Genomic DNA, 13,461 nt, shown 5'->3' on the forward strand with positions numbered 1-13,461 from the left:
GCGCCGCAGCTCTGTGCCTGGCGCTGCAGCTCTGTATCTGTAGCCAGCTCTGTGCCTGTATTAGCTAGCTCTCTGTCTGGCGCTGCAGCTCTGTGTCTAGGCTGCAGCTCTGTGTCTGGCGCTGCAGCTCTGTGTCTGTAGCCAGCTCTGTGCCTGTATTAGCTAGCTCTCTGTCTGGCGCTGCAGCTCTGTGTCTAGGCTGCAGCTCTGTGTCTGGCGCTGCAGCTCTGTGTCTGGCGCTGCAGCTCTGTGTCTGGCGCCGCAGCTCTGTGCCTGGCGCTGCAGCTCTGTATCTGTAGCCAGCTCTGTGCCTGTATTAGCTAGCTCTCTGTCTGGCGCTGCAGCTCTGTGTCTAGGCTGCAGCTCTGTGTCTGGCGCTGCAGCTCTGTGTCTGTAGCCAGCTCTGTGCCTGTATTAGCTAGCTCTCTGCCTGGGCTGCAGCTCTGTGTCTGGGCTGCAGCTGTGTCTGGGCTGCAGCTCTGTGCCTGGCGCTGCAGCTCTGTGTCTGGTGCTGCAGCTCTGTGTCTGGCGCCGCAGCTCTGTGCCTGGCGCTGCAGCTCTGTATCTGTAGCCAGCTCTGTGCCTGTATTAGCTAGCTCTCTGTCTGGCGCTGCAGCTCTGTGTCTGGTGCTGCAGCTCTGTGCCTGGCGCTGCAGCTCTGTGGCTGGTGCTGCAGTTCTGTGCCTGGCGCTGCAGCTCTGTGTCTGGGCTGCAGCTCTGTGTCTGGCGCTGCAGCTCTGTGCCTGGCGCTGCAGCTCTGTGTCTGGGCTGCAGCTCTGTGTCTGGCGCTGCAGCTCTGTGTCTGTAGCCAGCTCTGTGCCTGTATTAGCTAGCTCTCTGCCTGGGCTGCAGCTCTGTGTCTGGGCTGCAGCTCTGTGTCTCGTGCTGCAGCTCTGTCCGCACGGGTAATCCGGTCCGGGCTCTGCCGAACAGCGGCGGCCGCGGCCGAAATGAGCCCTCGGCGGCCATCGCTGTATCACAGTGGCAGATACGGGGCTCGGCTAGATACCCGTCTGGGGACCGGAAGGAGGGCAGAGAGGAGAGAGTGGGGAGTATGAGGTGTGGCGATCTAAATCGGGACTCACAGTGATTCAGATTTTCGTAAAGCACTTGAGTTATTGCAAGCGATCAATCACTGCAATGGATTGGCTGGCTTCTGTTAGTTGATGCATTGACAGAAGTCCTCATGGCGACAATTTAAAGAAAACATATCGACCTTCGTACTGTCTTCATTTGTAAAAACGTGCCATTTTCATGTACAAAAATAGACCCTTGTTTTGTACCATAGTAACGCTTTAGGCCTGCAAAACTGAGGTGTTTGGTATTACTTATTCTGAGGCCAGCCACCCGACATGATGGTTGATTGATGTCGACATGTCATACACATCGTTGCGTCTCGAAAAGCTTGTAACTTCGTTATGTTGTCAATATCAATGAAAATTCACTGCGACTTCGGGCCGCAATATACGCAATATAGTCTCTGTATATTACGCATCCGCCATCCCTAATGTATGGGATATACATATATTGGCTTGTAAGCATTGCTTTTTATGGTCACTACTGACTATTCCTTGTGCGTCACCAAGTGCGCCTGTTAGCATTCTGCCTTGTCGTGTAGGATCTGTCCAGAATATCCGCTGCTGGAGATCGACAGGCTGTCCTGTTATATTACTCTGTTTTATGGCGTGCGTGCATCCGGAACTAATCCACGAGATATCCTCGGGACGGGATCCTGTCTGGTATTCACCACCAGCCAAAGATAAAGCCGCCGTCGACACCGCAGCATATGCTATCCGCATAGTCCTGGGATTCAGCAATCGTGACTGGGGTAATGGGTTGTCGTGACCTGGGTGCTTCAGCGCGCCCCAACCGAAAGTAGGCTCTGCTTCTGTCCGAATTCTCGACTCGACCAGTCTCGACCCAGTGGACATGTCCCTTTCGCTGACTGTTTGACTGGCTGCCGATAAGGAAATATGCATGTCCTGCAGCTACCCGAAACTGGGACAGGTTTCCAGAGACCAGGAACAATGTCAAAGTGGTCACGTGCAATGTCCGTGACCGAAACTCAGGCGTCTGTTCCTCAGGACTTCTGGACTCAGGACTTCCACTGAGCCAGTGCCTTCCAATGGGCATGGTCTTTCCAATTCATTGTTTGAGGGCGCTGCGAGCTCGGTCAGTGGTCACTGGTCATATAGTCCCAGTGGGCCTGCTCAGCAGACACAACCCCTCCTGAGCCAGTGTCGGTCACCCAGTCGGGCCCGGCAGGGTCGGGCGGGCGGCCGGCCCTACACCAGATTGAGCATCGACCGCTGTGGACGGTCCTGGACCGGAGCTGGCCCTCGGGAAGCCGGGGCCGTCCAATGTCGACCGTGGCCGGGGTCAGAGCGCCGCCTCCTCCGGCGGACAGAGGCCGGGTTACGGCGGCTGTAAATTGGCCCGTAGATTACGCCGGGACAGACGGCGGGACGCTGTCTGACTGCAGACTCACCGTGCGACTCACGGCGGGGCTCTGTCTGGCTGGCTGCAGACTCACCGTGCGACTCACGGCGGGACGCTGTCCGACTGCAGACTCACCGTGCGACTCACGACAGACTCACGGGGACTCATGACGGGACACCGACTGACACCGGCTTACTGTGGGGACACCCTCTGACTGCAGACTCAGACTCACGACAGACTCACGGAGGGACATTGTCTGACTGCAAGTTCACGGGGGCTCACGGTAGGACGCCACCAGACTGCAGACTCACGGCCGTCACGGTGACATTCGGGGTGCTCACGGCAGGCTAACGGTCGTTAGACTCATCGCAGCTCGGGTGCTGATGGTGGACAAGCGATGAGCTCGCCGCGGAGACACGATATGGATGAAGCCAATGGAAGAGCGAAGCAGGAGTCATGCTTCGGCGCTCGACATTGATCGATGGATGCAACTTAATTAGTCAAAATCCTACGAAACAATTCAAAGCTCCTCTGTTCTAGGTATTTTTAGGAAGGCCTAACAGGCTCCAGCTACAAGTCTTGCATCAGCCATCAGTTCTCAGCATATAAGTGGTCGACGTCTCCACCCTCCAGCAGACGACATGAGAAAATTATGCGAGCTGGGCCAGCCCTGACCTCGATCCTGATCCCAAGCTCCAAGATAGCAAAACCAGCTCTTCATCCCTACCGATTTGCGAGCCTCACCACTGAACACGACCCAATCTATGTAGTTATAGTCCTGATCCAGTGTTACATGACCTGACCACAGCCTTTATATCGACGAACCGACCTCGAACCTCCCCTCCTCATCCAACCTACCCTACCGTGGTTACCAACCGCCTTTGAACGGCTGACATGCGACGACGCAACCATATGGATTTCCGATGTCCCGATGTCGACGCGCCAGCTCAGTAACTTGGTGATCCACAGCCGGCGAGCGGGCGACGGTGCTCCGGCTGATGTCAGTCGGCAGTGGATGGCGATAAGACGTCCGCTGTGCGCTCTGGTGGGCAGGGGCCGAGACATCAATCATCGGCCACCACGACAGCTGAATGCACGCACCGGGCCGAAACTGGGAATGGCATGAGGAGGCGATCGCGCGAATGGAACGTGGGATTAAGAGCGATATTGGCAGGAGCAGGCACATGCAATGCATATACACCACATGGATCGAAGATGGACACGGTCTTGACTGTGTGGCACGAGTGCTGTTGAAAACTTTTTCAATGGAGGCAGATTGGGAGTTCCTCATATTCGTGCCTACAACGTTAGGTCACCCCGGACGCTTCACGATTCACTGCGGTTGTACAACTTCTCGGTACTGGTGAAGCCTCCCTGGGCCCGGTGCCGACCCCGCCGTGCTGGTGTGACCCCGCTGCAGTGAGTGTGCTCGACTCGGGTGCCGCTCGTTACCGCCGAACCTGAGCCGAGGTCCGTGGAGGGCCTCATTTGCGGACACACGGCTGGCGTGCGGAGCGGCTGAAGTCGCCGCGACGACCGGCCGCAGGCGGTGTCACGCACCATGTGTCGTATCGACTGTCCCGCCCTCCCCGGCCCGACTCTGAGCGCCCGGGGCTTCAGCCGGGCGGAGGGATGATCCGCGCTTACACTGCAGCGTGGAGCGCCTTACAGTCGAGTGGGCGATGATATGCGAGAGTGGCCTCCAGCGGAGCCGAGTGGAATGAATTGCGGAATGTGTCAGAACTGGACCATCCGGTCGCCCGATGAGTAGATTTGGAATGTTTGACTTCCACTGAGCGATCCGCCCTTGAACAGAAATCGATGGTGTTGAAATAGATATGAGCTGCTGAGAGCGACCGTCTCATATTTCACATCAATGCGAACATCAATAAAGAAACCTAGCAGCGTGAAGCTGTACATGTAATGGTATGCAAGCTGCAAACAAATGGCAGCGTTTTATAAACGATCTTTCCTTTACATAACGCTTATACATACTTACATCCGTCTCCTCACAAAGTTAGCAGTTTGTAAGTTCTTACTTACCTTCTTCACAACCTGGGCCTGGAGGCATGGGCGGTATGCTGTAGGTATAGATTATAAAGGCATAATTCGTTGTCCAAAATTGTCACGAAACTATATTTAAAAAAAAATCCTCCCTCTCTCTCTCTCTCTCTCTCTCCCTCCCTCCCTCTTCCTCTCTCCTTTCCCCTCCCTCACTCTTCTTTCTCTCCCCTCTTCTCTGTTTTTAATCTCATCAATGCTCAGCGCGACTGTCGTGTGTGGACCGCGGCCCGGTGCCGCCCGGTACGCGCCCGGCGGGACAGTCTGCCCTCAGGGGCGGCAACCGGTGCCCTGCGGTACAGTCTGCCCACAGGGGCGGTGACGGGGCGCCGGCGGCCGGCCGGTGGTCGAGACGCGGCCGAGCAGAGTCACCGGCCGGAAGCCGAGAGGTGCGGGTCGCGCTATTCTGTATTCCTCGTATTATCTTTATGTTGAGGACACGCCGCATGAAGCTCAAAATTTTCGGTTATAACTATCAGCTAACGTGTTGAAGTGGTAAGCAGAGGACGGCCGGCCGCCGGGTGACGTCACTGAGACATCAATGTTCTTAAAAAAATGATTGTTTTTCTATGGAAGTTTTTAGGAGCCGTTTTATGAGCCTCAGCGGGCTTACCTTTTCTAAGTTATTCGGGTTATAGTGCTTTCACAGAAATGTCGTCAGTACATATGCATTTGAATCGTGGCTTTTACCGCCTGAAACTTAATTATTCCTTAGGTCAATCCAGACGCTGGTGAGTGGGGTGGCCGACTTCCATGCAACAGTGGGCGGCTGTTGGACGATGGCAACGGAGGCGATAGTTGATAGTTGGTGGTCGGTATATTAGCGATGGTGGGTCGGCTGGTCCACTGTGTATTAAAATAGGTTGGTCGAAGGCGGTGGTTGATGGTCCGTGGTAGTGGGCGATTGTCTTCTAGTGGCGATGGGCGATGGTCGGCTGGTCGAAGGCGGTGGGAAATGGTCTGTCAGTTGGTCGAAGGTCTTTCAGTAGTGGTGGTCGGCTGGTCGAAGGCGGTGGACAATGGTCTGTCGACTGTCAGTTGGTCGTAGGTCTATCACTGGTGGTGGGCGATGGCCAGTCGATAGGCGATGCTCGGTCGTACGGTGAGCGATGGTCGGTATTTGTCAGTGGGCGATGTGATAGTGAACGTACTATAGTATACAATAGTAACAGGCGATGTGTCAGTGAACGGAGGTCCGGTGGTCGTGCGGTGGCGGATGCGGTGGGCGATGCCCGGTCGGACGGCAGTGGACACTGGCCACTCGACGCTGATGGCTTTCTGTTGACATCAGACAAACAGTGGACGCGCAAACCGCTCACCGCACTGGCTCGCCGGCAGGTCCGCCCCTTGACTGGCGGCACAGAAATGGGACAGAGACCCATGGGACAGGGCTGCCAAGGGCGTGACAAGAAGGATCGGTATAGGACAGGACATTGAGGCCCCAGATGCGCCATGTCAAGGACAAGAACCGACGAGATTGGGGTGGAGGAATAGTCAGAAACTGGATTCGGCACGACTTTTCTGTGATAGAAATCGTTGCCAGCATGCGTTGCGTGGCTATCAGTGGAGGTGGTACAGAAGCGATGGCGGTCCTCCTCGTTCTTTTGATGCAATAATAATTCCATTGCTACTTTAGCCAGTCAGGTCAAACACCACATTTATATCGTACTGCAGCAAGACGAGTTTTCGCCGTCAACATTGGTGTATTTGTATAACCATTGACAGGCACACAGTACTCATCATTACAAAGTGTCTTCGAAAGAGACTGCAATGGACATGGTGATCATTCAAATATGAAAACACGGTAACAACAAACTTGTCTACGCTATTTGGCGTCACAAAGCGTCAATATTCCTGGTAGTGGACTGCTCACAAATACCTACATTAGGACAAATTGGTACGAGGTGGGCGCCACTTGGATGTGACAGCAGTGCCGATATTTGAGCCCTCGAATGTCACAATCGATGAGGGAAACGGCCGAACTGTGCGCTGCAGTGGCCAGAGCCTGAAGTGAGTATGGAAAATGAGACTGACATTGAAGAAGAATTCAGCGCCGAAAATCATGTTGTCCTCCGGTATGCCAACCTAGACGCTTTAGTCCTGGCAAGCCTACCGTGTCCGCGCTCGTATGTCGGCTCCAGTTCTAGTCCATAGCTCAGATGCCATAGTTCGGCGGTTTGACGGCATTGACCACCTACCTACCTTTGCAGCTTGTCGACACTCCTATAACCGATGAAAGCCCCTGGGAAACCTCTTAGCCCCTCTCAAAACGCTAATCCAGCTCGGACTGGTCACGTGCGTACTCGGACTGGTCACGTGCGTGACCCGACACGATCGCACCAGATGTTGACGGTTCGTGCTTCCCATCGCTACCTCTCTGCACGACGTCACAGTCGCGAAGTTCATGGCCCTGCACCTACGGCCCTGATGTCGCGGTCCCTGAGGTCACGACCCTTGAAGTCGCGATCCCTGAGGTCACAATCCCGGAGGTCACGGTTTGGTCACCAAGCGGGACCAGGTGCGGCACGTGCTCTCCTCGAAGGGCACGCAGACGCGGGTCTCGGCCTCCTGCGTGCTGAAGTGCTCTCCGCTGGGACAGGCCGTCAGGCCGGCGAACTCGCCACTGCACACCCGGTAGCACTCGCAGAAGATGGGGTGCGCCACATACGTCTGGGTGGCGCGGCAGCGCGGCATTAGTAGCGCGGTGCCTCGACACTTGCTGAGGATGCCCAGCGGCCGCTCGGGCAGTCGCACTGACGACAGGAGGCGGGTGCGGACACCGCGAGACACCCCCGCCGGCTCCGGGGCCACGGGCACTGAAAGACAGGGCACAGAGGACCGGTCATACAAGGCAGAGCAGAGGCTATCTTCATACTGAGTAGGGTCGCCGGTCGGGAGAGAAACAGTAAGTTACCTGGAACGACCATGAATTGTCGCACTCCATCACCACATAAATCATTCGGAGTTTGACAGGCTTTACATCCCGACCACGCTATAGATAGTAGTGTTTGCTACGTCACAACATTTGGAGGAAATCGCTAATTGATAGGTTCCTCAGGTATGCTACGAGGAAACGGTTGCCAGACTCAATAATTATTTACTTCTTATGGCGTTATTAAAACTCAATTTCTGGCTCCTTCACATGGTTATAATTGCACCGACCTTTCCCAAATGAGCGGAACCAAATATGCAATTAAACAACTAATTATCTTAAAGTCCGCAGAATCCAGCACCTCTGACTAACTATTCCTGGAATATATGCACGATAATTATTTAGCTGATCAATCGAGAAGAAGATAAGCATTAGAGGAAGCGATGACTTTTAGCACGACCTCTGCTATCCAAAATCGTCACAAATCCTGAGAACAACCTTCATTCCAACCACCCTCCACAGGACTTTCAGAATAATTTAATGACTCACTTTCGCTGCACACTCGCCTCCTTCCTCCACGATAACAACACTTTCCCATCCCGCCAAGCACCATGACTCACCTTTCTCGCACGTCTCGGGGCACTTGTACTCCATGTACTTGCGGAAGGCGGCGCACCTGGTGTGGGTGCAGCGGCAGGCGCCCTGCTTCACCATCAGGTAGCAGACCATCTCTGCGGGCGGGCGCCGGTGCATGGGGACGGCCATGATGCCGGGTCCGCGCCAGTCGGGCTGCACCAGCAGCATGCCGGCCTCTGCCGCCTCCACCACGGCGGAGAGAGAGTCGCGCAGCCGCGGCACGGAGCGCTGCCGGGGCGCCGAGCCCGCCGGCGGCCCGTCCAGCAGGCCGTACTCCTCCGGGTCAAAGTGGCCGCCGTCTATGACCGCCGTCGGTTTGAACTGGACGGACGTCCTCCGCGACTCAGCACTCGGTGTGAAGGCGATCTCCTGCTGGTCGCCGACAGACACGACGCCGGCCGGCAGCTCGGCACGCACCTCGCTCCGAGGAGATGGCCGCCGGTCCGGGTACCGCATGGGGAACAGCGGCTCATCGGTGTATGTGACCGCCTCATCTGTCCCCTGGCTGCCGTAGGCTGGTGGGTACATGTCCTCAGGATCGTCGGTACTGTGAACGTATGGGTCTCCGGCCGGAAGATACGTCTCCTTCTGGGCAGTTTCTTCGTGAGTGGTGCCCGACGTGTGTTCTTGGCTGTCGCTCGTCAAACTGTCTGCGTCTTCTGTAGCGTTCAAGGCGGCGATCAAGCTCTCTAGCATGACGGTGTTGGCGTTGGCTTTATCAGTATCATTCGGAGTGTCGTGTCCTGAGTGTTCAATCTGTTCGGGGATGCTGGAGCTGCCATCTGACGATTCAATTCCACTTGAAGCATCGGTTGATTCAAATTCAAAGGCCTTCGTATGCTCGATTTCGTCTAGCTCTGAGTCATCTGCCGAGTTGGTGGTCCCGACGTCGTGTTCACGCTCAGTCGACTCTGAGAGACCAGAGTGTAACTCGGCTGGCGAGTGACCCGACCCGGACATCTCGTCAGTCGAGCCGTCCTCAGGCGTCGTTTCGGCGAACCCTTGCCCAGTGATTACTGCGAACGACTCGAGGAGTTCCTCCAGCATTTGATCATTGTCATCGATAGAGGCCTCCTCCCACTGGGCCACAGCCTTCTCGTACTCGTTTACCGGCTGTTGTTCGGTCGTCGTGTCTGCACTGACATAGGATGCAGGTTCCGGAGGCGTGGTCGACTGTTCCTGGTCTGTCCCTCCTTCCATGCTCTGTCCGTGATTGTTGTGGCCGGAAGGTCCATCGGCATTCTGGCCCTTGTCTTCTGGCGGAACTGCGGTCTCCTGCATGTCTCCCATCTCTCCGGAATCTCCCTGCGTTGTCTCAGTCTCTTCACTTGAGCTCTGGTCTCCAGCATTAGGTTTAACGGTGCTGTCGGAGGTGTCAGCAGCAGTGCCATCGCTAGACTCCGAGCTGGAAATATCAGTCTCCGCTGGCTCGGCAGCCACTGGAGAACTGATGTAGCTGGCAGAATCTGGAGACTGTGCTGGAATAACAACTACTGGCGAGTGCTCTGCCATTTCTTCTGCCACTGGCTTTGTCTGTGCTGGGGATTTTGTCGCCGGCTCTTCTGTCACTACTGCTTCCTCTGACATCGTCGTTTGCGATGCTGAAGATGGAGAAGGCTCTGATGTCATTGCTGCGACATACTCTGGTGTCGATGATGTTTCCTTTGCTGGTGCAGAAGGTGGCAATGTCGATGCCGTTGCCGGTGCTGGTGCCGAAGTTAGAGCTGACACTAACGCTAGTGATGCAGATGATGCTGAGGCTGGTACCGTTATAGATACCGTCTCTACCGCCACTGTGGGCGCTACTGTCGTCGTAACAGCGGACTCCACTGCCACTGTCGCTGTCGGCTCTGGTGCCTCCTCTGCTGTCTTTGGTGCCTCTGCTGCCACTGGAACCGGCGTGGTGTGATTCTTTTCGTGCGCCCTGTCGCCGGTGAAACGGTCCAGCTTGGCCACAAAGGCGTCCACCAACATCTGTTTCCAGAGTGTGAGCATGGCCAGTCGGCTGTCGGGCTGGCGAGGCTGCTGCGGACGCACCATCTCTGGTCCGGCCGCGCCGCCTGTCGCTGCCGGGTACACCGCCTCTTGGTGCGACATCTCCGTCACCTGGACCCCGCCCCCGGAGGCGCCGCCTTCGGAGTCTCCGCCGGCATCTGTGACCCCCGCCGGTGCGGCCATTACCTCGGTCGACGGGTCTGTGACCTGCGTGTCGGTCACCCCGTCGCCGATGCTGGTGTCGCGCAGACCCAGCAGTCGACTGAAGATGGTGCTGTCCAGCAGGTGTTTGGGAGCGGCGTCGACCACCAGCAGCGACTTGCCGCCGTCATCGGCCAACCAGGCTTGATACACTGTCGAAGACGGAGGTAAATATGCTTGTCACTGGCCTTTGCTAAAAAAAAAAAAATATTTATAGAAAATTGGATGACTTGTGCAATGTGCATGCATAGCTCTCAATCGAACTGGCGACGTAGAGGCTATGATTGCTTTTGAGATCACACTCATTATGTGCAGATAATTGAACAGTGAGATTTTAACACTTTGGATTTCTGCTTATCTCCCAATAAAAGTGTGCATGTGCATTCTGAAGAGCTATCGCTCTTTGATAGAAGCAAGAACTAATATGATGCTTATTTACCTACCTTTGCCGTGTCCGGAGGCTTGTGTGAGACACAGCGTTATGGTGAGCACCTGAGCCCATAGCGGCGCCATGGTCGCAGCGTGGTTAGACCGGCTCTGAGGTAATCAGTCACCCTTCTGAGCCGGTCCTGGGACGCGCTGGGTGCCTCCTTCCGACCGCAGACCCTCCGTGCCCCGGGGCTGGCCCCTCCCTCCCTCCCTCCCTCCTGCCTGCCCGCGGGCACCGCCCGGGGCCGGCGACGGAAGTCCCCGTTCTTCGCCCTATGACCCCATTCGGCACTCGGTTGGCTTCCCTGTCCTTCACTCCGCCCCCTCGTCGGCCCCCAGACCCCGCCCCGATCGCCCTCCGGTCGGTTTTAGCTGCTCAGTTGTCCTCTCCGCGGGCATCTGACTCCGCCCATCCGGTTAGCTGCTCCCTTGATATCTAACTGCATACCTACCTAAATATAAGCAGAGGTAAATGATAATATAACATATCTTAGGATTTCCTTAATATGATTGATACGTCAAACCGGCTTCGGTGACATTACGTGTACCTACAATTGTATCGCAGACCTTCTTTTTACCCATCCGCCTATATTTATCTGCCGCTGGCCGCAGGCGGAAATTTGGAGCTCTTTCGCCCTCACCCGATCGCCCCTGACACGATGTGACCTCGTGTGACCTCTGAGGTCAGATCGATAGTCCCGGGGCGTGACCTGGCGAGCGTGACCGAGCGGCGTCACGCACGGCGCCGGCCGTGACATCCGGTCCGCCGGCCATCACACCGAGATAATGGATACGCTTTTAGCGAGCGCCGCGCGCTGCCACATCGCACTGCGAAATCCCGGCGGCCACTGCGAAATGAAACCCACAGCAGTGAAGGGACTAGGCATCACGTCCAGTGCACTGAGGAAGATCTATGCATCCGTAGAGCAATGCAAGGGTAGTGTGCCTTATAAAATGTGAGCTTACGCCAGAATATACCTATTGGTTGAAATTTGTTTACCGAAATGGGAGGCGGAAGTATATTGTGATGCCGGTTCAATAGTTAGAATGAACAAATACGTTACATTTTTTGTGTGTAAAATCGTAGGTATTGTTAACTTATATAATTTGTTCACGTTTTGCGATTGAAGCTGCTTTCTATGCAACCTAGAAATGTGTCCGTTTCTTCGTTTGACGATCTTTTAGGTATCAGCTTACCTGCTTCCATCTACAGGGTGTCCCGAAATTGATTGCGCCTTCATCCCATCTCATTCATAATAAAACAAAAAATGTTGTGTAGGTACTTGGTTTATTTACCGGTGCATCCTCCCCTTAGTTGACTGCACTCCCTCATGCGCTCAGGCATCCCGCACACCAGATTGTCCAGCGTCTCGGCGCTGATCTGACGCCAAGCGTTCTGCAGATTGCTGACCAGCGCCTTCTCGGAGGTGGGCGGCTCTCCTTGTCCAGCTCGCCCTGCACGATAGCCCAGAGATTTTCAATGGGAGACCAGTCAGGGCTGTTGCTGAGCCATAAGCCCTTCTCCCAGAACACTTGGAGGTTGTCGCGGCACCACTGCTGAGTCTTGGCCGCGTTGTGCGCTGGCGCGCTGTCTTGCTGAAAAATCGCTTCTGACATCTCAGGCAAGAGTTTTACCGTGTTATCAGCGCCGAGACGCTGGACAATATGGTGTGCGGGATGCCTGAGTCCATGAGAGAGAGCATTCGACTAAGGGGAGGATGCATCGATAAATAAACCAAGTATCGATCATTTTTTGTTTTATTATGAATGCGATGGGATGAAGACGCAATCAATTTCGGGACACCCTGTATTATGTTTTTTTTTTCTCTTGAAACGGCTGCTCCAGGGCGATGTCACGCCTGGCTAAACCTAGGTATCAGTCGCTCTCCCGCACCACCAGGGGAGTTTCTGCGAATTCATATATCCCGGCTCTGCAGAACTCCAGAATTGGACCGCAGCTCCGGTCTTTCCCGGGATACGACCGTGGTCGACTCTGCGCCAGGCGGTTGCTAAGGCTGTCCAGTTTCCACATCTGATCACCTGTGTGTTTATGTGAATTATGTGATTGTATGTATACTTATGTGTGTTTTTAACGTCACGGTCTCCTTCTATCTCCATCCCTCACTTTGTTTTTCCTTTAATGTATTTATGTTTATATCTACGAGGTATGTACAGGGATGTTCACGAAAAACTGACACATTTTAAAACGACTTTGTGAGCATGTGAGAGCTCACGGAGACTTGACTTGCATGCCATTCGAAAGCCTGTTGAAAAAAGTTTTGTATCTGCATAGCTCCTTTAGTTAGCATCACATGAGCTTCCAAATAAATAAGAAAGCGTTAAAATGGGAAATTTGACTTGGCGACAAAACTTAACGGAAAAACAATGAAGCTCTCGCGGCTGCCATCTGCCACCACGACTGAACCAGTCTACGAATTCGTCTAAAATTTGACATATTAATGTTTCGATGGATTATGTTTTATACTATTGGCATATTGTGGGCAAATTCCTAAGGAATGCCAAAATTGGCAGGCTTGGAAGTGCTGATGTCAGAAACCATGGCCGCATGCTGGCAGTCACTGTAGAGTGGTACCGTGCCATCTTTTAACCCGCGCCCCGTTGGGCTCTGCCGAGCAACGCGCCCGGTTGGGGGGGGGGGGGGCCATTTTGGCCCCCCCCCCCCTAAGATCTCGAGAACCACGCAACATAGCGACAAGCGGTAAACGGCGTTGGATAGCCCCAACGGGGAACTACCTTGTGACCCAATTTTATTGACCTAGGTCAAACCGATGACGTCACAGGTCAGGTCAAAGGTCCAATTTTCACCG

The 13,461-nt window shown here is 54.8% G+C and overlaps 2 protein-coding genes across 4 annotated transcripts in view; one reads left to right on the forward strand and one right to left on the reverse strand.

Moving 5' to 3' along the window:
* The window catches only part of LOC122389640 (sodium/potassium/calcium exchanger Nckx30C-like), a 70,174-nt gene that overhangs the window by 43,233 nt on the left and 13,480 nt on the right, over nt 1-13,461 (forward strand). The gene's annotated exons all lie outside the window — the stretch shown is intronic.
* LOC122389639 (flocculation protein FLO11-like) lies at nt 6,842-10,406 on the reverse strand. The gene is made up of 2 exons (XM_043381843.1): nt 7,993-10,406; nt 6,842-7,316 (listed from the first exon to the last, which is right to left on the reverse strand). The coding sequence occupies exons 1-2, from the start codon at nt 10,184-10,186 to the stop codon at nt 6,991-6,993; spliced, it is 2,520 nt and encodes an 839-aa protein (XP_043237778.1). The 5' UTR covers nt 10,187-10,406; the 3' UTR covers nt 6,842-6,990.

This window comes from Amphibalanus amphitrite, unplaced genomic scaffold (assembly GCF_019059575.1).
Source record: "Amphibalanus amphitrite isolate SeventyFive unplaced genomic scaffold, NRLGWU_Aamphi_draft 000366F_arrow, whole genome shotgun sequence".
Classification (NCBI taxonomy): domain Eukaryota; kingdom Metazoa; phylum Arthropoda; class Thecostraca; order Balanomorpha; family Balanidae; genus Amphibalanus; species Amphibalanus amphitrite.

What these genes read in the sequence shown, in the direction of transcription:
- LOC122389639 (XM_043381843.1), bottom strand. Translation starts at nt 10,186, where the DNA reads ATGGCCGCACCGGCGGGGGTCACAGATGCCGGCGGAGACTCCGAAGGC. An exon ending in CCCCGAGACGTGCGAGAAAG is followed by an intron (nt 7,317 to 7,992) that starts GTGAGTCATGGT and finishes CCTGTCTTTCAG; the next exon opens with TGCCCGTGGCCCCGGAGCCG.